This window comes from Gopherus evgoodei, chromosome 4 (genome assembly GCF_007399415.2).
Source record: "Gopherus evgoodei ecotype Sinaloan lineage chromosome 4, rGopEvg1_v1.p, whole genome shotgun sequence".
In the NCBI taxonomy this organism is placed as follows: Eukaryota; Metazoa; Chordata; order Testudines; family Testudinidae; genus Gopherus; species Gopherus evgoodei.
In genome coordinates, this window is record NC_044325.1 from 98674839 (window position 1) to 98698960 (window position 24122).

At 42.3% G+C, this 24122-nt stretch overlaps 1 protein-coding gene across 3 annotated transcripts in view; it reads left to right on the plus strand.

Annotated features, from left to right (window-relative positions):
* Nucleotides 1-9710, plus strand: part of SYT9 (synaptotagmin 9) — a 122676-nt gene extending 112966 nt beyond the window's left edge. The window contains exons 4-7 of one of the 3 annotated variants that reach the window (XM_030560303.1): nt 393-513; nt 1646-1817; nt 2588-2717; nt 8961-9710. In XM_030560303.1, the coding sequence (XP_030416163.1) occupies nt 393-513; nt 1646-1817; nt 2588-2717; nt 8961-9035 (498 nt within the window). In that variant the 3' untranslated portion in view covers nt 9036-9710. Of the gene's footprint in view, nt 1-392; nt 514-1645; nt 1818-2587; nt 2718-3286; nt 3760-8960 lie in introns of those variants that run through there. The other 2 variants (XM_030560302.1, XM_030560304.1) reach the window with 2 other exon arrangements.
* The last annotated feature ends 14412 nt before the right edge of the window (nt 9711-24122 follow it).

The following is a 24122-nucleotide window of genomic DNA, read 5'->3' on the forward strand; positions in this document are numbered from 1 at the left end:
CATGAACCCTGTTATGGTAAATTCCCTGCAAATAGGGAAACTGAGACATAAAGAGCTCCAGAGACTTGTCCAACATCATACAGCAAGTCAGTAGTAGAACAAAGATCTCCAGGTACCTACTCCTGTTCTTATCACTGAGACACGGCTCCTGTCTGACTACTGACTGCTACAAAATTGTAATGAGATTTACAACTCGTGGTACTGCTGGTGTCAGAACTCTGCCTACGAACTGAGCAGCTTCTGCCATGTGCTTTTCAAGTGAGAACTAAGTTTCCTCTGGAATAACCAAAGCTCCTAAATACATATACTTTATCATTAGTTACTCTGTGCCTTTCTAGGCAGAGAGAGAGAAAGAGTGTTTTATTATTGTTTCACAAACTTGTTTTTTACAGGACAATGTGGATCTTGGTGACTTGATGTTCTCACTCTGCTACCTTCCAACAGCTGGCAGATTAACTATTACCATAATAAAGGCTAGGAATTTAAAGGCAATGGACATAACAGGAGCATCAGGTAGGAATTTCTTTCACGCCCAACATTACAATTTCATCTTATCCCCCTTGAATTAAAGATAATGATACAGTGTTTCCAACTCCTCTGATATTTGGTGTTTTTCTTAAAGCCCCAGTTTCTGGAGTTATTTGATTACGGAAGATTCTTTCATTAACAAATGATTTTAGCCATCCTAGTTGCAAAGAAATGCTTAAAAAATGTGAACTGTAAAGGCTCAAAAACTAGAAGGCAATTTAAAAGAACCCAAAGTTTATTACTGTAAAGACCTCAAGAATTTCAGGGGCCTGGCTTTTAAATACTTGGACGTGGCCATGCTGGGACTGTAACCACAGAATTTAATTTTGCACTGCCTGCTATTTGTTGGGGTTTATGTTGGGTACAGTATAAACTAACACTGACAATGGAGAGGCTCAACAGCCATTAATCTGATATAATGATGCTTGAGCCAAGATTATGAAGCTCACTGGTCCATTGTAGTAACTAGTTTCAGGGTCAGTATTGAAAACAAAATGAAACCAGTTTGGGATTTTGCTACAAAGGGGTCACAGATGCCTTGTTTCAATCCACTGGCAAAGGGGGAGAGAGAGGGGTAATAGTACTGTCAGAAAGGAGCTGCAATGAAACAGGTGCCCCAAGTGGGGCAGTCTTCTATTACACCCACAGCTTTAACTCTACCTCTAAAAAGAACAATAATTGTACACCATTCAAACTATTATACTTCTAAAGTGTTAACATAACTAATTCCATATCAGCAAATACTAACGCTGACCACATTATCTGATTGTGTCCGGGTTCTACTTCTGCTGTAGATATAATCAATTACACAGACTGTTACAAACATGGGAATGCACATTGTGTCATAATGGAAAATTTTACATTCTTTGAGAAGACAATACAAAACCCAGCTTCCTGAATGAACATCTAATTGTTCATTATAGTAATTCAACCAGGAAGACCTTTTAACTGCCAGCACCTCCCAGGCATTTCATTATTGAAGGAGCTCAGATTCTAATTTAGGTACTGGTGAATAAATTATGTATATAGATATAGGCATACATTAAAGGTTACTCCATTTGCTTTCCATCTGCGTTTATTTTTAAATTAACAAAACTGCTTATTATGATTCACACAGATCCCTATGTGAAGGTTTCTTTAATGTGCGAGGGAAGGCGCCTAAAGAAAAGGAAAACTTCCACCAAGAGGAATACCCTTAATCCTGTTTACAATGAAGCCATAGTCTTTGATGTCCCTCCGGAAAACATTGACCAAATTAACTTGTCAATAGCAGTTATGGATTATGACCGGTGAGATACCTGTAGCTGTTACTCTACTATGCAAGATTTTACGAAGCAAAAGATTGTAAAAAGGTGGCACAAATTCTCATAGTTTTCTCTCAGTTTGTGGTATTGATTAAAAATGTTTTGTCATGCAGGTCTCAGCAGAGGGCTACAATTCTCTGTACCATCATACAGCATTTCCGTCTTAGTTTTTGAGATACAGAATTGCGTCCATAACTTTGGATGCCTCGTTTGCATATATATTTACTAGAATTGTAATGATTGCTTGTCCAAATGAACAGTTTGCACTCTGAATGGCCACTTGTATGCCTATTAATCACTCAGATTTCCTCTGAAAATGTGGCCCACAGTATATTTTATTTGCAAATAAGTGCTTTGGAATAGGTGTACTGTTTGTTCAGATATCCCATTTCACATAGTAGTCTTTACATGTCGGATGCTTTGGGTGGGCTGGAGTCAGAACAAGTATGATGTATAGTTATTTTTCTCTTTTTCAGTTGGTTAAAATTGGAGTGTAGACAAATAAAAGTTCAACTGTCAATTTACTTCATAAAAGCCAACACACACACAGTGTGAACTAACATGATATAAAAGAGTAAATTATTGGTATATTATCTATGTTAGTGAGAAAGAAAGGGATGAAGCTCAAACCTGTGTTGTGTAGCTCATCAAGTTTTCCCAGCATCCTAAATCATTGTCTGTCATAACGAATTTAAATTATATTTGTTCTCAAATGTAAAATTTTAAGAAAAAAATATTATGGCACATTTTCACAGTGTAGGTCACAATGAGGTCATTGGAGTGTGTCAAATAGGCAACAATGCAGAGAGTCTAGGCCGGGACCACTGGAATGAAATGCTCTCGTATCCTCGGAAACCGATTGCTCATTGGCATCCTCTTGCAGAGGTAAGATTTCCATTTCCTGCGTATTTACTTGAATTGTGAAAGTTCTTTAATGCGAAACTAGAAGATGGATAAAATCTTTGTGAACAAAATAGCAGGATTTACATTTGTAGACTAAACCCAGAAAAGGGCTTTGAAACTCTTGTTTTTAAAGTGAGCCTGAAGTAGCAGGGACATAAAATCAGCTCTTATCCGTTTTAGTGGGATGTAAAATACTTCAAACTTTTAAAATATACATATATAACTTAAAACTCAGGCATTATATATAGGATGATTTTTATAACATATAAAACTTTGAGTAACTTTCACTGTATATTGGCTAAACCATATCCATCTGTTTAGAGCTGTTAAATAGTTAGGATGTTTTACATTTATATATTAGATAAAAATATGACTCACTCTCTTGTAATACTTTATTTTCATTCCATTGGCATGTCCAAAGGGATGTCTAATTGCACCGAAAATAATAAAATGTCCTTGGAGATTAGCAAATGTAAAAATAAGAAACCGCAAATTCAGAAAAGCTCTTCAAGTTACGATTGGCTTCCTATGTTTCTTTTGTCTTCATTTAGGGCCCTATTCAGCAGAAATGTTATGCGGGCCTTCTGCGCATGGATGGCTGCCGAAGAGGCTTCCTCACCCTTTTAACCTATTCAGCAGAAATTTGGCATTCCTGTTGATCTCTTTCTTAGCCATTTCCTCAGGGGCCATTCCGCAGAGAGTCCAGAGGGGTACAGACATCCTTCTAACCCCTCCCCCTCACTCCCTTCCCTCCCCAGGGATACTAATCCTGATTCATGAGACACAAAAATACATCATAGACACAGCTATATCTTGATTTCTGAAAGTTACCATCAGGTAGCTCTAATCTAGGCAAATGTAATACAAACAGTAACAGTGGCCTCTGCTGTTACCTAGGAATTACTTTTATTGTTACACGTATTGTCTAAATTCAGATGGCAACACATGTTCACACCCATTTCCAGAGGCTTATGGATATAAATACGGTAGCCTGTTTAACAACTACACCTCTACCCCGATACAACACAACCCTATATAACACAAATTTGGATATAATGCAGTAAAGCAGTGCTCTGGGGGGGCAGGGCTGCACACTCTGGTGGATCAAAGCAAGTTCGATACAACGCGGTTTCACCTCTAACGCAGTAAGATTTTTTGGCTCCCGAGGACAGCGTTATATCGGGGTAGAGGTATAGCATGCTAACCCTCAGCGCAGAAAGATGGGAAGGCCTGCCATATTGACATTTCTAGCCAGGAGCCAAGCCACGATGCCCATAAGTTATTCAGAGATATGATTAGTGGGCAGCCTCTCTATGTAAGTTGTATTGATTAGAATGTAATTGTGGATGCTTACAGTGATATGGCAGTTTTGCTAAGTTATAGGTGTCTACCATAGATGGCTTCAGTAGACAGTTGGCAAGTACCAGGAAGCCCTTGTACAAAGATAGCAGTATCCTACTGGGACCGCATCTCCGTGACTGATCATGTTTAGTAATGGGTCCCACTGCAGTTCAGTCTGCGTGTCTGGGACCTCTGAGCGCCCACAAACTGCCTGAATGAATGGAGTGGAAGATTATGGCACCTGGAAACAGTCCAAGCAAGGTGGCGAAGTTCAGCACACAAAGCTTTGGGCTCACTGAGAAGCTGAATACATGATCAATGGCACTTTATTTCTTTTAATGACGGGGCAAGAGCCAAAATTGTGCTTTGCTCCAATTGAGCTGAGCTTGGAAAACAGAGAACCTTGTTCTTAACTGTAGTCGAACAATGACACGAGTGGCTTGACAGAACCCTCGTGGAGCACTGAAAACCAGTATGACAACATCTGTTAGCAGAGGTTATGCATGCCCTTACATCAAACCCATATTTCCCTCTTTGAGGGAAATGGGCTGCAGAGGTCCTGTCCATAGAAGAGAAAGGGCTGTCAGAATCTAATTGACATCATTATTCTCTCAGCATGTGCTCAGTTGAGTTCTTCAGCGGTCATTATGTGGGTCACTTTACATCTACCTGACCTACAAAGAGGCATATGTTTGGAATTCCCAAGAATCAAGTGGGGGAGGGTACCCAAAGCATCCAAGATGTGCAGAGAAATATTTATACAAACAACATATAATTTTGGGTCCTGAATCAGGATTAGGCTCAGTGATAGCTAAGCTTTGGAAGCTTCTAGAGCCTGTGTGTCTAGAGCTATAAGACTCTTGACTATTTGCTGAATAAGACCCTCAGTTTTCAAACAAATGTTTCAACTATGTGAAGAGTGGTTTGTTTAGATAGAAACTGCGAGTAACAGTAACACCCAGAGGCCTTTGGTGGTACCCACAAATTACTGGTATGGATACTAGCATTGCCCAAATTCAGATGGTGAGCTACATTCATCCCATTTCCAGAGATTCATGGAATTAGTTTGGTTTTAATAGCCAGCCTGATAGCAATGGAAATCAGCAAGCAGTGTGATTTGCAGCTGGTGCAGCAACCAGTTTCATTCTTATATTCAATATTTTTCAAACAAAAAAATGAATGCTGTAGTGGATATTCTTGCAAATACATTTCTTCAAGAGTGATTGTCATTATACATTTATATTGTGGTCATGCCTCAAGGTACCAGTAAGGATTGGTGTCCCCTCTCACCCTGTACAAAAATCCAGGTTAACATGGTTCCTGCCCCAAAGACCTTACAATCTAAGAAACTAAAGAAGGAGCTACTGTCTGTAGGGCAAGAATGAGACAGGTACAGCAACCTTAGTGACATGATGTTCCTTCAGCAAGAAGGAGAATAAGTAGGATTGTGTTTGTATTTTATGTAGCCTGTAAATCCTCATTGCTCTTTGAAGATCCATTTTCAACAGCTGTCTCAGTTATATAGGTAACATTGAATAAGGAAGATTTGTTCACCTCTGTATAAAATAGGTGCAGATCAAAGGTGGCTCTGCCCTGTAACACCCACACGGCTGTTATTTTAAATTAATTTACCAACAGATAATGCATAGGAGCTTTCTCTGTAATTTGCATAGGCAATAACTAGATGCCACTGTGTGGTAATTGCTGACACATTTTGAAAAGTGATCACAGTACTGGGCAGTATCACACCAAGAAATCCACATCCAGGAATAAGAGCCACTGAGATAAAAAGCTACTTTCACTATATCTTCAATTGTGCATGTAATTAGCTGTCTAAAGCCTTTCCAGCATAGTTTTAATTTCAAGGATTTAGTAAAAGCCCTAATGTTAAAACATACACATGCAAGCTTGTGTACACTTTTGTCTGAGCAAAATGCCTGATGCATAGTCACACTTTCCTTTGTGTCCACACACCATCTTGCATGTTCATTAGGCATTTTGGATTTGCAACTGAGCATATGCAAATACAAGTAGGTAATCTTGAGCACATGCCTACAAGGCTGGCCCAAAATTTGCAAAAAGTGTCAGTCTGTTTCTGTCTTGTTAGACTTTCAACAAAAAGTGTCTGAGCAGCTCCTTGGTATCAGCAAGTCTGTGGCACTGTGACAGTATTCTAGTCTGTCATGCATGAACCTCATTTCAGGCCTGTCCTCTTTATTCAGGCAAAACTCCCGTGGAGGTCAATGAATTTGGTCCTGTAAGAGAAATATTTTGATTCCTTGGCAAGTCAATGCATGCATCCCTGCTTGGAATGCAAATCAGACAGGTGCATACTTACCCACTGTAACTACTATTCCCAGTGTAGTGCCAGGATTGGTAGCTGCAGTGGAAAGGGAAACACCAGCAGAGAGAGAGAGAGAGAGACTCATGATGGATGTGAAAGTTCTCACACAGCTTCTGCATCTCCAGCATGTTAAAGAGGCACCTTTATAGACATAAAAGTTATATATATAGTATTGCCTACTCTCATTAGTTTATTGCCATTCTCACATTATATGGTATTTTACTTACAGCCCCAGCTGCTGGGATCTAGAAAGCTGAGATTCTCATGCAGTGTCATTTGGGGGTGGAGAGGTGGGGGAGTTTCTAGCTGGCTCAGTTATTGAGAAAGTGCTTGGAAACTTGACCTGAGTGCACCCTAAAAGGTTCAGAAACCAGAAGGCAAAGAAAAAGAACCCAACATTTATTTATTTTAACTCTCATGATTTTTTGGTGCCCAACTCAGGATGCCTGAACAGTTGGGGGTGGCAGTACTATATAAAAGATGCGCACAGTAGGTTAGCACCATACTGTGAATATTAACATTCTTCCTTTTTCATAATTGATGTATCACCATTGATAATTTCTGTTTAACTCTGTACCCCATTGGCCAATGAAATCCACTCGATCAGTTAATTTCATATTCTGGTTCTCATGCATTAGCACAATGCTACTGTGTTTGGGGTTCCACCCCTGCAGGGCAGCATTTTACTAGGTGGAGTACCCCAGAGATCATGTTTAAATTCTGCCACAGAACTAACAGGAGAGTTGGGGTGACATAGTCGACCCCTTGACCCTTGACCCTGACACAGTCGACCCCTTTTTGAAACACTGCTCCCATGGGTAACTTGTCACTAGGGCCCATGAAAATAATCCCAACCCTCTTTTTAAAATTTTGTATATTTCCCTTGGAACGGAAGAAATTGCTCCAAATGGAAGGTACGGTAATTTCCAGAATACTTCCTCAAGAGAGAAAACTGCCCCCGGCCCCAAACACAGTCCTACAAGTTTTTCATCTTACTGCCACTTCAGATTACACTGTACACTTGTGCTATGCTGTGCTTTATACAGTCAGTATAGTTTTCAGGAACAAAACACTTCCATAAATTTGATCACTATGAGATTATGGGTGCAATCCTGTTCCCACTGAAGTCCATGGGAATTTTGCACTTATTGCCTCATTTCCTTGGTAGAAGAGAGCATTTTTGTTTAAAGAGGAAATTAAAAAAATAAATATTTCAATCCCTCCAAGACACTCATGTTGTTGCAGGCTAGAAAGGCATTTTTGTGGAAGTTCCTTGTTAATATATTGACATCACATCACTGCTGCACATGAATTTTAAAATTAAAAAAAAACAACTCTTTTTACTGAACTTACAAAGCACTAAAAACATTTCTATTCTATAGTTTTATAAAAAAAAATTCTCCCCTCTTTTCATAAACAAAGCATAAATGTGTGTCTAAAGTACCTGGCAGTGAATGAGTGCATATACAACTCCACTGCTGGGCAGCAGGTGCTTCCAGAGCAGAAATCAGGCCCATAGCAGAGGAGACACATGTGTCTCAAGATGATGGTACCAGTGCATGTGCATTTCAGCATTCTTTCCAGCTGATCCATGGATCAGCTAAGAGCAGTAACATGAAAAAGGTAATGACAGCCTGTTACACAAGGGCCTGATCTAACTCCCACTGGAGAAAAGAGAAGGAGTCCCACTGTCTTCAGCAGAAGTTGGATCAATCCCACAGAGAGGCATGAAAGGAAAAGAGATCTAAAGAATTACAAGAAGACTAAGTGGATGAGAGTCATTCTCCATTCAGGAGTGGGTATCACTGAAAAACAGGTACATTTCCTTCAGGGGGATTTAGAAGGAGTTTTAAACCTAGGATTATATTGACCCATATTATCACACAAGATATAAATGAAGAGGTACAAGAGACATATTTCACGCCAACACCACTCAGCAATGTTAAAAGATTAAGAAGGCCTATTTGCCATAAAAACAAAATTGCTTAAAACATCAACTGATTTTTAAAAAAAAATCAGAACTTTTAATTGTTTTTGTTTGACCCAATTAGAAATACAGTGCAATTTAGTGTATTGTTCAAACATTTTGTGTTTCAACTGGAGAGAAAAAAATAGAAGAACTTAAACTAGGCTGAAACCAACAGAACTGTTCTCAATTCAACATTCTTACTGTCTGTTTAGAACAATACACTGTAAAATGACTATACCTTAGAATCAAATGGGGGAAAAAAATGGCATTATTATAAGGAAAAAAATGTAGAGTTAGCAATGCATAATATAGTTGAATTTAATAAAAGCACTTGTGCAGGTGAAAACAGAAGCAGAACAGGATATGTAACAGATGTTTAAAAGCTTTCTCTTTCTGCTGTAATTAATGAACATCCTTGCTTACATCTTAATTCTGTTCTGAAGTGACAAACTTTACAGCATGTGAACAAAGCCGTGTAAATGTGAATAATACTGTGTAAATGGAACTGTGACATTTATGGACATTGCTGAATGTCTTCAAGAATTGCATTAAAAGGTGATTTCTAATACAGTGGGTTGGGCAAGGAACTACAGCTGGAAGCACTCCAGGGTCCTGCAATTCTCTGAAAGGACCGCCATCTCCATGAAGGCACATGAAATTTATGAATCCAAATGGCAGTGATGGACCACATACAGGAAGACCCATCTCAGCGGCTAACTAAACATTAACAGACCTGGCACAGACGAGAAGTACACAAAGGGGACTGTGAGCATCTGGGATGTTTGTTTGTTTTGTTGGTTTCTTTTAGTTCCTTTTTTCCTTTGGCCAGACTCAGACATCCCTAAAACTGGAATGTTTTAGTCAGTTGCATGCTGGCCAGTTGCCATAATTTTTTTAAATACGCATCACAAAGGTATGTAAAGAGACCAGTACAGTTTTGATATACAGTAACTTTGATTTTACTATACATGAACATTGTATTCTACTTTACTATTTCTTGTTCAATGAGTAATCCTGTTATGTCTATGTTTCTGTCTAATTTTGGAAAGTAGAGCCACATCTTTATCAGGACTCGTTCAGTTAGGTGGATCTTATCTTTGTTTAGTAGAGATAATGCATGATTCCTTTGCAGTAATGGTTTGAGGGATAAAGTAAATAAATTTAAATTTTCTTAATTTTATAAAAAGTATATCATTCTTCTAAACACAAGTAAAATGTACTTTGATTTATTTATATAGAGCTAGCCTATACAAATAGTTTTGTTCTTAAGACATTGTGCAATTGTTATTTATTCCTATTTTGTATTTATATATTAAAGTTTAAGTGAATGTTTAAAGAACTCACATGTAACACTTTAGAGATGTTTTAATTCAGTGTTTATCAATAGGAAGCAATGGAAAACCTCTCTCTAGTACAATTCTGAACATCCATTTTTAAAACAAAATGAGCATGGAGCTCACGTTGTAGATGAAGTAAAAGACACAATAATCACACAAATAGGGTGTTCAAAGAGGAAAATCAGAAAGCTACAGAAAGCTTTCTGCAGAGTGAAGCATAATTTCCTAGCAATTTAAGGGCATCCTGACTTTGCTCTATCCACCATATTTCACATTTTCATGTAATTTTTGAAGTGACAAAGTATGATTTTCTTGTTTAAATTAACCAGACCGGTATTCTTCCTGTCAGAGCTTGACATGCAGCCTAGGGAAATTGCCAGCTGTGCTGAGGTAGAGTATAGACACATATGGGAAAGAGTGTATAGAAATAAGAAACTGGCATGACTAAGTAAGTTATACCTAGCAGCACAGGTGACGCGTAGAGGGAGGACATGCAGGAGCAAGTCCCCCCAGATTTCTGCTTGGCCTCCTGGGGGACAGGGGTGGGAGGGAAGAGGGGCTCTGTCCTTCTCCCACTGCACCTGCCCCCTGGCATGTTCAGCCCCTGTCCCTCGCAGTCGGGCCCAGGCATGGAGTGGAAGGGGCGGGGCCAGCTGCTTCTCATGTTGGCTGCTCTGGGTTGCTGTTCTATGTGGCACAGCAGCTGCCTGAGAGAGCCCAGCTGGGGAGGCGGCAGCTTCTGCTTCCCGCCTGGGCCTGGCTGCCAGGGACAGGGGCCCAAAGAGCCAGAATCCCCTCTCCTCTCAGCATGTTTCCAGCTCGCTTGGCCCCATCCCTGGCAGCTGGGCCCAGGTGGGAGCAGATGCCACTGCCTCCCCAGCTGGGCTTCCTCTCAGGCAGCCGCCACGCTGCACAGCATAGCGACCCTAAGCAGCCACTTTCAGCCTTAGGAGAAGCAGCTCTGTTCCGCTCCCCGCCCAAGCCCGGCTGCCAGGGAGACTGGCCAAATGTGCTGGGGGGGGAAGCACGGTGGGAGAAAAAAAAAGCTCTCCCACCTCCTGCAGGTAACTTTGGTGGGGCAGGGAGAACGCAGCAGTCCCCAGGCTGGGCACGGGGGGGGGGGGGGGTTTGCTAGGGAAGGAACTGGGAGCAAGTTCCCAGAAATGTGTGCTCCCCTCTCCTGTGGCCTCAGCCCCCTCCCTCACAGGAGATGGCGGGATTGGCTGCCCTGACCCAGAGAGGTGGAGCTGGAAGTTCCTCCCAGAGGAGACACATGGGGCAATCACATGTCCTCCCCTTTACATTGTCCCCCACCCAGTATCAGGTGGTCTAGCAGGGCCTCGTTCTTGTCATATTCCACACCTAGTGATATGTAGAACTCTCATTGATGTGAATGAAACATGCATGACTGGTCCAGCATTGAATCTGATTAAACAAGAATCCATCTGGCAAGCTCGCCATTAACTCATTTGGAAGATCTCTACCCACCTGCTTCCGCTACGTTAATGGACTAGTCCCCAGAATGTAAGTTCTGTGGATGTAGAATAGCAATTTAAAAACAACTTCGTAGAACACTGCTCTTTCAACTATTTGAAAGTCCCAGAAATATAAGGAAGAAATTAGAGCAGAATTGTAGTTTTGAAGTTGACACTGTATTTAATCGTAATCCAAAAAAGGACTAGAGCCTCATTGTGCTAGAGGCCATATAAGCATATAAAAAGATACAATCTCTGCTCCAAACAGCTTACAATCTAAGGGGACAAGAGATATACAGTGGTGGTAGGAGAAAGATATAATTCAATAAATACAACATCTACACACACACACACACACACACTCTCTTCCTTTTCCTCCCAAACTATAAATAAAGTGCCAGCTATCCCCATCTGCCCCTCAAGCCATTATTAACTGGCTGATAAAGACATCACAGCAGAAAGATATTTGAAGAAGAGCACTTACAGATCAGTTGAAATCATACTTCTTTTTAAATAATATACTATAAATAGACAGCACTGAAAACTGGTATCACATTAAATGTTTTGGTGTTTACTATTTCTATTTTGAAACTACTATCTTCTTTCAACAGATATTCCCACGTTGTTCACAGTTTGAGCATTTGCATTCAGACTGCAGACTTGAAACAGACGAAGTACCTTATGTTTTGGGTGCCCGGAAGAAATTTGTGACTATGACAGACTTTACCAGCCACTTGTTTGCCACTTTCAGTTCATTACTAGTGCTGTATGTCATCAGCACTTGAAACACCTCATTCCAAAGCTAATAAAACACTTCACCATAATATTAAATATGAACAGTCAAGAGATGCTACAGAGTTAATATTTAGTTAATTGAAAAATCAATGAGAACAAACACACTTTGGTCCAAACAGTAAACTTCAGAAATTTATGCACTGGGATGAATGTGGCTCTCTACATTTAGACAATGGGAAGGTAGGTAGATTCCGAGTATCAACAAGCAATGAGTTCCACAAAGAGCCTCAAGTGATACAATTGGAGAGAAGACACAAGATGAAATTTATGAGTGACCTGAGCCAAAGGTCAGTAGGGTAAGAAAACAGGAACTCCAAAAGATAACTTGGACCCTGTTAAGAACATAAGAACGGTCATACTGGTCAAACTAAAGGTCCATCTAGCCCACTATCCTGTCTTCTGACAGTGGCCAATGATAGGTGCCCCAGAGGGAACGAACCGAACAGGTAATCATCAAGTGATCCATCCCCTGTTGACCATTTCCAGCTTCTGGCAAACAGAGACTAGGGACACCATCCCTGCTCATCCTGGCTAATAACCACTGATTAACTTATCTAGTTCTTTTTTGAACCCTGTTATAGGAACAGGGTTGGTCTTCACAACATCCTCTGGCAATGAGTTCCATAGGTTGACTATGCATTATATGAAAAAAATACTTTATTTTATTGTTTTAAACCTGTTGCCTATTAATTTAATTTGGTGACCCCTAATTCTTGTGTCATGAGGAGAAGTAAATAACACTTCCTTATTTACTTTCCCACGCCAGTCATTATTTTCTAGACTTCTATCATATCCCCCCTTAGTCATCTCTTTTCCAAGCTGAAAAGTCCCAGTCTTATTAATCTCTCCTCATATGGAAGCTCTTCCATACCCTTAATCATTTTTGTTGCCATTTTCTGAACCTTTCCAATTCCAATATATCTTTTTTGAGATGGGGTGACCCGATCTGCACACAGTATTCAAGGTGTGGGCATGCCATGGATTTATATAGAGGCAATATGATATTTTCTGTCTTCTTATCTACCCCTTTCCTAATGATTCCCAACATTCTGTTCACTTTTTTAAGAGAACTATCCACAATGACTCCACAATCTCTTTGAGTGCTAATAGCTAATTTAGACCCCATCATTTTATGTGTATAGTTGGTATGATGTTTTACAATGTGTACTGCTTTGCATTTATCAACATTGAATTTAATCTGCCATTTTGTTGCCCAGTCACCTAGTTTTGTGAGAAAGCTTAGTCTGAATTGGCAAACACTTATAATTAATATGAAATTTGATGAGAAACCAGTACATTTTGGATAGGATTGAGGTGATATGGAATCACCTGCTGCCAGCAGGAATATAAACAGCTGAATTTTGTATTGTTTATAGCCCACTACTCAAGCAAGTTGAAATGCTAGTAAGAGCATTCCAATAATCAGTATAAGAAAGCCGCAAAAGGATGGATCAGATACTGTTTCCAAAGGAAGGAGAAGGGCAGTACAATGAGTGATTTTTTACCTGGCTTTTTTCAGGAAACTGGGTGACATATTATTCTGTCATATACTAGTTCCATTCACAGCTGAAACCATTGTGCCTGAGCAAGAGAATTTGGTATGGTAGAAACCAGCAGCTGTTTGCAATACATATAATATACAAATTGTATAAAATAAGATTTGCAGTGCATATTGTATAGGGAACAAACAAAAAGATGGCATGCTTTGCAACAAAATCAGCTGATTGATTAGGTCTAAATCATGCACTGGCACAACTTGTGCAAGTAGAAAGTCCCCATGATTGTACCTGACAGCTGAAATTGTCCCATAGTGGAACATAAGCCAAAAAAAAGTGCATTTGAAGTAACATGTAATCTTCCTGATCCAAATCTTTATAGTGATTTGCCATTCTAAAATAGTGCCCAGTAATCTACTGGATGTATTTAGAAATGTTAGCCATTTCACATTTAATTAACCACATGTCCTAATTTGGCACACAGAGTCATTAAAAAGGTCATCGATTTAAACTGAATGTGATAAAACTTGGAATCATTTAATAATTTGCAAATAACATTTAATTACTTTAGTGTTCCAGTACAAATACAAATGGGGTTTAAAATACTGGGAAAACTCGAAAGTGTTCCATTGGCTATAATTTATGCCACGTTGTCTGTTAAGACACTAAGAGCCTAACCAAAGTAGTCAGCAATATTAAGTGATCCATTAAGACGTACTGTTTCTCAGCACATTGAGAATTACCAGTTTGCTAACTCATCAGTACAGCATTAGTCATGAAACAAATGGAGAGTCACGGATTGTTTTTGTGTGGAAAATAGTCCTTTAAAAAAGTTTAAAGCTTTACTATTTTCCATCTAACAGACTGTAAGAGTCATAGACTCATAGACTTTAAGGTCAGAAGGACCATTATGATATCTCGTCTGACCTCCTGCACTGTGCAGGCCACAGAATCTCACCCACCCACTCCTGTAACAAACCCCTAACCTATGTCTGAGTTATTGAAGTCCACATATTGTGGTTTGAAGACCTCAAGCGGCAGAGAATCCTCCAGCAAGTGACCCATGCCCCATGCTGCAGTCCATCTCTAATGTGTCACTTCTGGTGGTTAGTCATATCCTGTTAACTAATAAATGCATATGCAAGACATCAGGTTAGTAGAGCTCAGCTCATGACTTAAAAAAAAAAAAAGTTGAAAAATAAATATTAATTTAAAAAATACCCAAATATTCCAAAAAGGTATTTTAAACTACTTTCTCTTTCTAAAAATGATTATTTTTATTTATAAAATCAACAGATAAATATTAATAAACAAACAAATAGTATTTTTAAAACATTAACTGCTTATTTAAACTAAATTGTGTGAATTCAAAACTCCTAATCAGTCAGTTGTTTCCCGACCAAACTCTTGCCAGGGAAACATTTGCTGTTCTGCCAAAAGAAAATCCCTCATGATCACAGCACTGATATTCCTCACTCCTAAAACACTACTGTTCTGATATGGTAGCATTTTTATTCTCACTTTACACTGGTGACCCCCATATAGTACAGGGCACCAAAGAATCAGGCTCAATGTATTATAAAGCTTTGCTCTCTGTGTTTGTAATCCTGCTAGCCTGGACACCTGCACTCAGGGGAGTCTCCCTGACTTCCATAGGACTCCATAGATGCAGGGGTCTTCACTAACACAGTCTGATACAGGATAAGGGCCCTGGGTGAAATTCACCTGCATGCATGACTGTATTCAGCACTTAGGGTGACCAGATGTCCCAATTTTATAGGGACAGTCTGATTTTTGGGTCTTTTTCTTATATAGGCTCCTTTTACCCCCCACCCCCGTCCCGATTTTCACGCTTGCTGTCTGGTCACCCTATCAGCTCTTGAGCCTAAACACAGGGTTAACATAGCATCGAAGATATTGAATGGGCTCTCTGCTCTTGGGTGCATTTTGCCACAAAGGTCTTATGAATAAATTATGCCTTCATCCCAAATGAAGAGAAAAATCAATGAGTTATGGGAACTGAAGCTACCTGAGGATCACAGCAGATTCATGTGATCACACCTATTAAAATAGAAGGCACTTTTTTGTTCTGTAATTAAACAAAATCAGGCAATCGCCAGTAATGAACTACTCTCTAAACTGATAGTTTGCACAAAGTCTAGGAGAACGCTTATACAGTATGTAGGACCAAGATCGATGTTCTGATCATTTCCAAGAGGTCCTGGGAATGTCAGAACATGATAAAATTTAGCACAAAAGCAGTTTAATACAGAAAACAAATAATCGTTTGTTTTGAAAACAGTCACCATTATGGACGCGGCTGTTGCCTTAAGAAACCTCACTTCTTTGTTTTTCTCACTATTCTCCATCTTTTTTTTCTTTATTTCCCTTTGTCTTTCTACAGCTATTCCTCGCTCTCTCAAGACTGCTTTTTTCTTACATCTGGACACTTTAAACCAGTGGTTAAAGTGGGCTGAAACATGAAGAAAGGGGGCCTGCTCCGCCAAGCCAGAGAAAGGAGAAGGGAGCACTGTTCCTCCCACCCTTAGTTTATCCTAATCCTACTTTGAACTTAATACATTGGATCAATTTCTCACTTACATCAGCAGGGCCCCCCTAAAATCAACAGGGTTGCACAAGGCCCAAAAAAGATAATAATGAAGATTCAAATGAAACACTACCCCTATTTTTCTCTGCTTCTCTTATATTCTTTTGCACACTCTCTCGGTTTCTTTAGTGGAGTAGCCCAATCCACAAAAAGCCTAAGGCGCTGGGCCTGAGAAGAGATTATCCTAAGTATATAAACACTAATCCTTAAGGAAATATCACTTAGAGATCCAAAAGGCAAACTATGTGCAGGAATGCTTCCCTTTGTTTCCCTATCCAGTGTTCTATAGAAATAGAAACCTGGGTCCCTTCTTGTCTCAGAGAAGAATTCCCCTACAAAGGGAAACATCTCCAGAGGTCTGGGTTTCCTTTGAAAAAACAGCATTGCTTGTATATTGCTGGCAGCAGCCTTCTTGGAGTCAGGTGAGTGAGCTTGGTTTCATAACTTGGCACAGCATCACATCATGGCAGGAATGCAGTACTGTGCCATTCCACAGCCATAAATAGATACAGGAACTCCTCACTTAAGGTTGTAGTTAACAATGTTAAGTTAATCCAATTTCCCCATAAGAATTAATGTACATGAGGGGGTTAAGTTCCAGGGAAATTTTTTTCACCAGACAAAAGACTCTCTCTCTATATATATATATACATACACACACACAGTATAAGTTTTAAACAATTTAATACTGGTACACAGTGATGATGATTGTGAAGCTTGGTTGGGGGGAGGAGTCAGAGGGTGGGATATTTCTCAGGGAATGCCTTACTGTTAAATGAACTAACAATTGACTGAGCCCTCAAGGGTTAACTCTCACAACACTCTGCAAGGCAGCATGAAAGGAGGGAGGGCAGATAGAGACAGAGACACACCCTGTGTGTAAGAGAAAAAAATGTGCATTTCCCCTTTAAGTAGCTGACCCCAGGCTTAAGTACACTGCATTATTAATTAAATCAGCTTGCTGAGACCTGAGACCACAGCTACTGCCTAGAACAGGGGTCTCAAACTCAAATGATCATGAGGGCCACATGAGGACTGTACATCGGCCCGAGGGCCGCATTACTGACACCTCCCCCGCACCCGCCCTTGGCCCTGCCCCCACTCCACCCCTTCCATGAGGCCCCGCCTCTGCCCACCTCTTCCTACCCCTTCCCTGCCCCCATTTCAACCCCTTCCCTGAAATCTCCACCCCAACTCCACCCCCTCCCTGCCCCCAGGGGGTGCAGAAAGGGTATGGTGGGGGCTCAGGACACGGAGTTGGGGTGTGGGGTGCAGGAGGGGGTGAGCGGTGCAGCAGGGGGTTAGAGTGCAGCGGGCTCAGGGCAGGGGGTTGGGGTGCAGGAGGAGTGCAGGGTGTGGCAAGGGCTTAGGGCAGGGGGTTGGGCTGCAAGAAGGGTGTGGGGTGCGGCAGGGGGCTCGGGCGGGGGTCGGGGTGCAGCATGGGGCTCAGCAGGGGGTCAGGGTGCTGAAGGGGGCTCAGGGCAGGGGGTCAGGGTGCAGGGTGTGGCAGGGGGCTCAGGGTTGGGGTGCAGGAGGGGCGCATGGTGCGGCAGGGGGCTCAGGGCAGGGGGTCAGGGTTCAGGATGGGTGCAGAAGGGGTGAGGGGCTTGGCAGGTGGCTCAGGGCAGGGGGTTGGGGTGCAGAAGGGTGCAGTGTGCGGCAGGGGGTTCAGGGTGCAGGAGAGATGCAGAGTACAGCATGGGATTGGGGTGCAGGAGGGGTGTGGCAGGAGGCTCAGGGCAGGGGGTTGGGGTGCAGGGTGCAGCAAGTTGCTCAAGGCAAGGGGTTGGGGAGCAGGAGGGGTGCAGGGTACAGCAGGGGGTCAGGGTGCAGGAGGGATGCGGCAGGGGTCTCAGGGCAGAGCATTCAGCTGCAGGACAGGTTCGGGGGGCAGGCTCTGGCCCAGTACGCACCAGGGGCAGGGCGGGCTCCCTGCCTGCCTGGGAATGGGGACCACGGCCAATGGGAGCTGCTGGGGGCGCTGCCTGAAGCAAGAGCAACACACAGATCCCTCTGCCCCCCCTTCTCCATGTTACAGCTGCTTCCTGGAGCAGTGCAGGGGCAGGGCAGGCAGGGAGCCTGCCCTGCCCCCGGTGCACGTCAGACGAAGTCGCTCTAGGTAAAGGCTAGGAGGGCAGGGGGGCAGCAAGGAGTTCGTGGGCCGCAAAAAATAACCACGTGGACCACGTGTTTGAGACCCCTGGCCTAGAAGCTCCCTCCATCATGTGTACCCCCGCTTTATGGAAGACGCTAGCCTCAATACATGTGCTTAGTGTGGCCGCATGCACTCAACTTTATACAATGTTTCCAAAAACCAGTGTCTGTAAAATCAGAATAATCCCATAGTGTAGACATACCTTAAGGTCACTTATGCCACTCTGACTACATACAGGGGCCTTAAAGGGGTAGAAACAGCCTCCTGAGAATACCCTACTGCACAGAGTAGAACTGATGTAAGGGGAAGACTTGAATGCTAGCCCTGCTTCCAGCTCCCAGCATAGGAGTTGTTCCCTACTTCCCAAGACCTGTAGAGTATATCTACATGGTAATAGAAGGTCCATGGCATGGCTGGCACCAGTCAGCCAGCTCGGCCTCTCAGGCTATAAAACTGCAATGTAGATGTTCAGGCTTGGGCTGGAGCCCAGGCTATGAGACCGTGTGAGTGGGGAGGGCCTCAGAGAACCAAATGTCTACACTGGTATATTTAGTCCTGCAGCCTGAGCCCCCCAAGCCCAAGTCAGCTGACCTGGGCTCTGAGACTCAGTGCCGCAGGTTTTTTATCATACTGCCAACGTCGATGCCCATGGCTCACTATGGGTAGCAAAGATAAACAAGAGCAGCCCTGAAACTTCTTAAAGCTTACATGGGTGTGCCAGGCAGACCCTTGGCTGCTCTAGAATATGAGGAACGTAAAAGGTAGCTTTAAGCCACCCCCACCCCACACTCTATTCCTGTGCTCATTGCAGGAATGACACACCAAAATCCGGGACTCATCTCTCCTGCTTTTTAAACCTGGGTCTTATGCATAGGACCATATTAACATATTTGCAAATACATCTTGGAGGTTTCTTTGCAGAAATTGGGCTGACTGGTCATTCAGAGTGGCAAAGTGGAGTCAATAGCTATCACCCTATGAGGGGAAGGGAAAAAGCTTGCATTTCCCCTCAGCAGGTGATCTGTTTGTTTGATCTCAATCACTTCACACACAATAAACCAACACAGAGAAAGAATGATTCATAGAAACCAAGCCACATTAGAAAGTGGTTAGCTGGTGGATGGTGAAACTGAACAATTAAGAATTAGGAGTGACTTATCTAAATGTATAATAAATGTGCATATCACCTTTCAAAGAAGCAGGAGCACTAGCTATTCCCTACTACATAACTGTTACTTCCCCTCCCCTGAACTCAAGGGAAGAGCTATACAAAAGGGCTTGCTGCGAAGGAGCATACCTGTGAAAGGCAGGGCTCCAGACCAGGTGCTGAGTGAACCCTAACTGGAGAACCCTTTTCATGTTTGTCTTTCCTAATGGAACTAGTTGTTATGTGCTTCTGCTGTTCACACTGATTACTGCTGAGCCATCCCACCAGCTTACATGCCTTTCATCTCAAAAGCACTTTAAAACCCCATTGCACACAAAAAGACTGCTGAGTCATGCCATTGACTTGCACACCTTTCATCTCAAAGTACTTTAAAGGTTAAGGTTGCAAAATCAAGCACTCAGAAGTTACAAAATGTCAGAATTAAGATTGCCTATGCAACCTTGATTTGATCCCCTTGTGCACATGTATTATGCGGCAGTCTTTAATTACAAAAGCATGTATAATTTTTTTCCACAGGACTCTTGCCTCATTCGCTGCACAGGATGGATGGTCCTCACTGACCACGCGGCAATTAAATATTTTATTTTATCCTCATGTGGCCCCATTCCTTATTTACTGCACACCATTCCTCATGGGCTTTTATATGGCGCTCCTCACTATAGTCTCTAAGTGCTTCATAAACATTAATTATTTTCATAACACCCATGGGAGGTGAAGCGGTATTATCATCTCTATTTTATAGATGAGATGCAGAGAAGCTAAGCTCAAAACTGTCCATTAATTTTGAGTGCTCAATCTGAGAAGCCTAGGGCCCGATTTTTCAGAATACTTAGCATTTTTATAGCACTCTGTTTGTTCAGAGCACAGCTCTATTCCACTTAATTTGCAACTGAGTTCTCGGCACTTCGGCAAATCAGATCCAGGGTCTCAGACTGGGAACCAAGAAAATGAAGTACACCCAATTAGTGACGACTTGTGAAAAGCTTGGTTTACGTGACCTTTTCCGACCATCACACACTTTTGGCAGGGGCAGGAATAGAATCCAGTTCTCTGGGGCAGAATTAAACTGCCTGAATAACGAAACTTTCTCTTCCTGTAATTGCCTGTCTTATTCACTACAAACCTTCCAGCTTCTGCACCAAAGAAAGCAGAGGGTTTACAGACAACAGCCTCCTTCACTGATTCACACAACCCTGGTTCATCCCCGGAACAAGAGCCAACCTCTGCACTGAATGAGACAGAAGTCCTGTGTAAAAATAGAATGTGATCACATAAATTAAAGACCATATCACCAGACTTACCCAGCTAGTCCCAAGACCCTATTGTAAATCTATGGGAACAATCTTTTTAATCTGTTGCACAAACTTCCACTCTTCATTGTCAAGGAAGATTTCATACTGGCCATTCAGAATCCCCAAATTATTAACCCATTTCTGCAGTCATTACTCAGCCAATATTCCCATTAAAGATTTTCATGTAAGAAAGCCTACAAATGAAATCTGAACTTTGAGACCCAAAGAATTCAACACAAAGCATATTATCACCACAAAAAATTAAGGTATTTTAAGGAAACCATGATAGACCTTCATCTATATGGCATGTCTGGCACTATTCTATGCATAATATTACATTACGTTACTTAATTGTTTTTTATTCATCTCTCTGCTATGTGCTCCAACAGTGTGTTTCTGTTTGTTTCTTACTCCAAGATAAGCACCACAGATGTGCTCACACTTTGCCTAAAATTGCAGCTGGTTTGTAATTACAGTCTGAGACCTAAATTATCAGCGCCTGCGGCCCCCTGAAAAGATATAATTACAGAAAGGATTTTGTCTGTACATTTTGTCTGCGCACTCAACCATCAATTAAATCATTATCATCTAATTCTGTTCCCAGGCTGTGGAATATTCTTAGAGTTGCTAATTTCTGAAGCTACTAAAGCTTGTTTTCAGATGGTTTTTAAGTGAAAAATTACTAAGTTTATTGAGTGACTTAAGGTAAGTGCATTTCTCCTATAGAAATCAGGGCTGAAGAGCCCTTTATCTCTTTCCTCTGTGAAATGGCAGCACAGTGTCATTGTGAGTTACCCAGCCCTTGCTAGATGAGTGAAGTGGAATTATGCCTACTTACCTCTTATGGGCACATGGGGGGGCAGATTAGTTAGGGCTAAATCCTGCCCCCTGGCCAATGCCCCATTAAGCAGGCATTGCCCATAGTTCTCATGCACACCCCCAGACTGCAGAAACTCTACCTGGTTCCTGCACTCTAGCACTACAGGGAATTTTGTCTCTGGCTCCTGCATTCCACTTCTAAAGGTTTTGCCCCTTAGGCTTTGTCTACATTAGTACTTTTGTCGGCAAAACTTTTGTTGTCAGGGGTATGAAAAATCTCCAGTTAGGAAGGAGTCTCATATCCACAATGGAATTTCTGGTCAAAACAGGGCAGGGAGAAAGAAAACCACTTCGGATTAGCCAATAGCCCAGTGGTTAGGGCACTCACATGGGATGTAGGCAATTTAGCTCAACTCCTTCCTCTGCCCAATTCAGAGCAGGGACTTGAACTTGAGAATACAAGTTTACATGGAAAACAATGGTGAAAGGGTTCAGGTTCATTCTGATGCAGAACAAAAACAAATTCTGAAATATCAATTTTTTTCACAAAATAGAATTGTTGGTTTGGGGCCAGCCCTGCTCAGCACAGGAACTGGGAAGCTAGAAGGCTAGAGAAACATAAGATAACGTCACTGCACCTCTTGCTATTCTGGGTCTGGCCCAGCCAGGGCCCCAATGTAAATCAGAGGCGCCTCAGAGATGCCCCCTACCTCTTGGCATGACCTCTACTGTTATGTGTCAACTCAGCAACCCCGTATGCCCAGGTTGTTCTGTGAGGGAAAGAGGAAGACTGGCTTCTGTAAAGGCCTTTTATGCTGCTGGATCAGCTTTAGGGCAATGGAGACTTCTGCTCTCTGTGTTGAGTTGTGGACAGAACCACTACTCCAGGATGCATGGAAGCACATGCCCTCTTCAGTGCTGGGACCCTTTGGAGGCCTTAACATGGCCTCAGCACTCTGAAGTGCTATGTGTGATTGTGGCAATATCCTTCTCACTGTTTTAAGCGTGCGGGTCAGAAAGTATTCTTTTCCCTGACAGAGCCGCGTTCACAGCAGCCCCTTAAAAATGCTTCATCATATTCCTCTCAGCTGAGAAACTGTCACTCAGGGGGGAAAGTATTTAGAAAGGAAAACATGTCCCCTTATTTTCCTTAAAAGGCATGTGCCTGCTTTGCATTGGTGAGGAGCTACCTTTGGCAACTTCTAGTCTCACCATAAGCAAAGTACACAAATTTCCTGGTGCCCTAGCAGCTGCATGCTGCTCTAGCCCCTGCTCCACCTCTTCGCCATGGCCCCTGCCTCTGCTCCACCCTTCCCTGCCCCCACTCCACCTCTTCCCCAAAGCCCCCGCCCCTGCTCTGCCCCAGCCCCACCCTCTTCCTGCCCCAGTCTCTCCCCCACTCCTCTGAGGACTGCAGCAGGGCCGGGCCTGCACTCACCAGCGGCAGGAAGTGCAGTGACCTGGCCCCAGCCATGACACTGGTGATTGCTGTGGGGCAGTTTCCCCCTGCCCCCGAAGTCAGACCCCCCCCCGCAGAGGCCTGGGGCCCCACACCCACCCAGTGAGGAGGCTGCGTAGAGCCCCAGAATAGCTGGGGACCGCCCTGATTCTTACTCTTCCACAATCCTGACAAACATTTACAACTATCAGTATATTTAATAATAATAAAATAAAGATCATACATCAGATACTTTAGCACTTCCAAGTACTTTGTCTAGAGTACTTTGGGGACGTGAGGTTGTGCTGGTATCCTCTACGTACATAAGAACATAAGAATGGCCATACTGGCTCAGACCAAAGGTCCATCTAGCCCAGTATCCTGTCTTCCGACAGCGGCCAGTGCCAGATGACCCAGAGGGAATGAACAGAACAGGTAATCATCAAGTGATCCATCCCGTCGCCCATTCCCAGCTTCTGGCAACAGAGGCTAGGGACATTATCCCTGCTCATCCCGGCTAATAACCATTGATGGACCTATTCTCCATAAACTTATCTAGTTCTTTTTTGAACCCTGTTATAGTCTGTTATAACGTAACCCTGTTATGTATTCCCTCTAAGAACGTGATTACTCTGAAGAACCTGATTTTATTAATTCAGTTTTAAACTATTTAATATTTTGGCAGGGGAAGGGTAATTTGTTTTTAAAAATTTCAAAGGATGAGGTTATGAAAAGTTACTTGGCCAGATTCCGCTTTACTGCTCTCCTCAGATGTTCTCCAGCTAGCAGCACAGAAACACATGGAATGTATCGGTCAGCTGCAGACAGAAATATTGCCATGTGGTGCATGGAAATGCAATCCAGGATTTACTTGTGACAGATGACAAGTGTCGGTTAATTAAAGCCTTCTCACTGTTTATACATCCTGGCCCAAACTAGAAGTATTGGAAACTTCTTCATTCATTGCACTTTCCAGATTTATTAATTGAGAAGTTGAAAAGTATTCCAGACCATAGCATGATTATTATTATTTATTGCTTACATTATGGCAGCACCCTGATACACCACCTCGCATCCCATTGTGCTAGGCACTGTTCAAAACATAAGAACGGTCGTACTGGGTCAGACCAAAGGTCCATCTTGCCCAGTA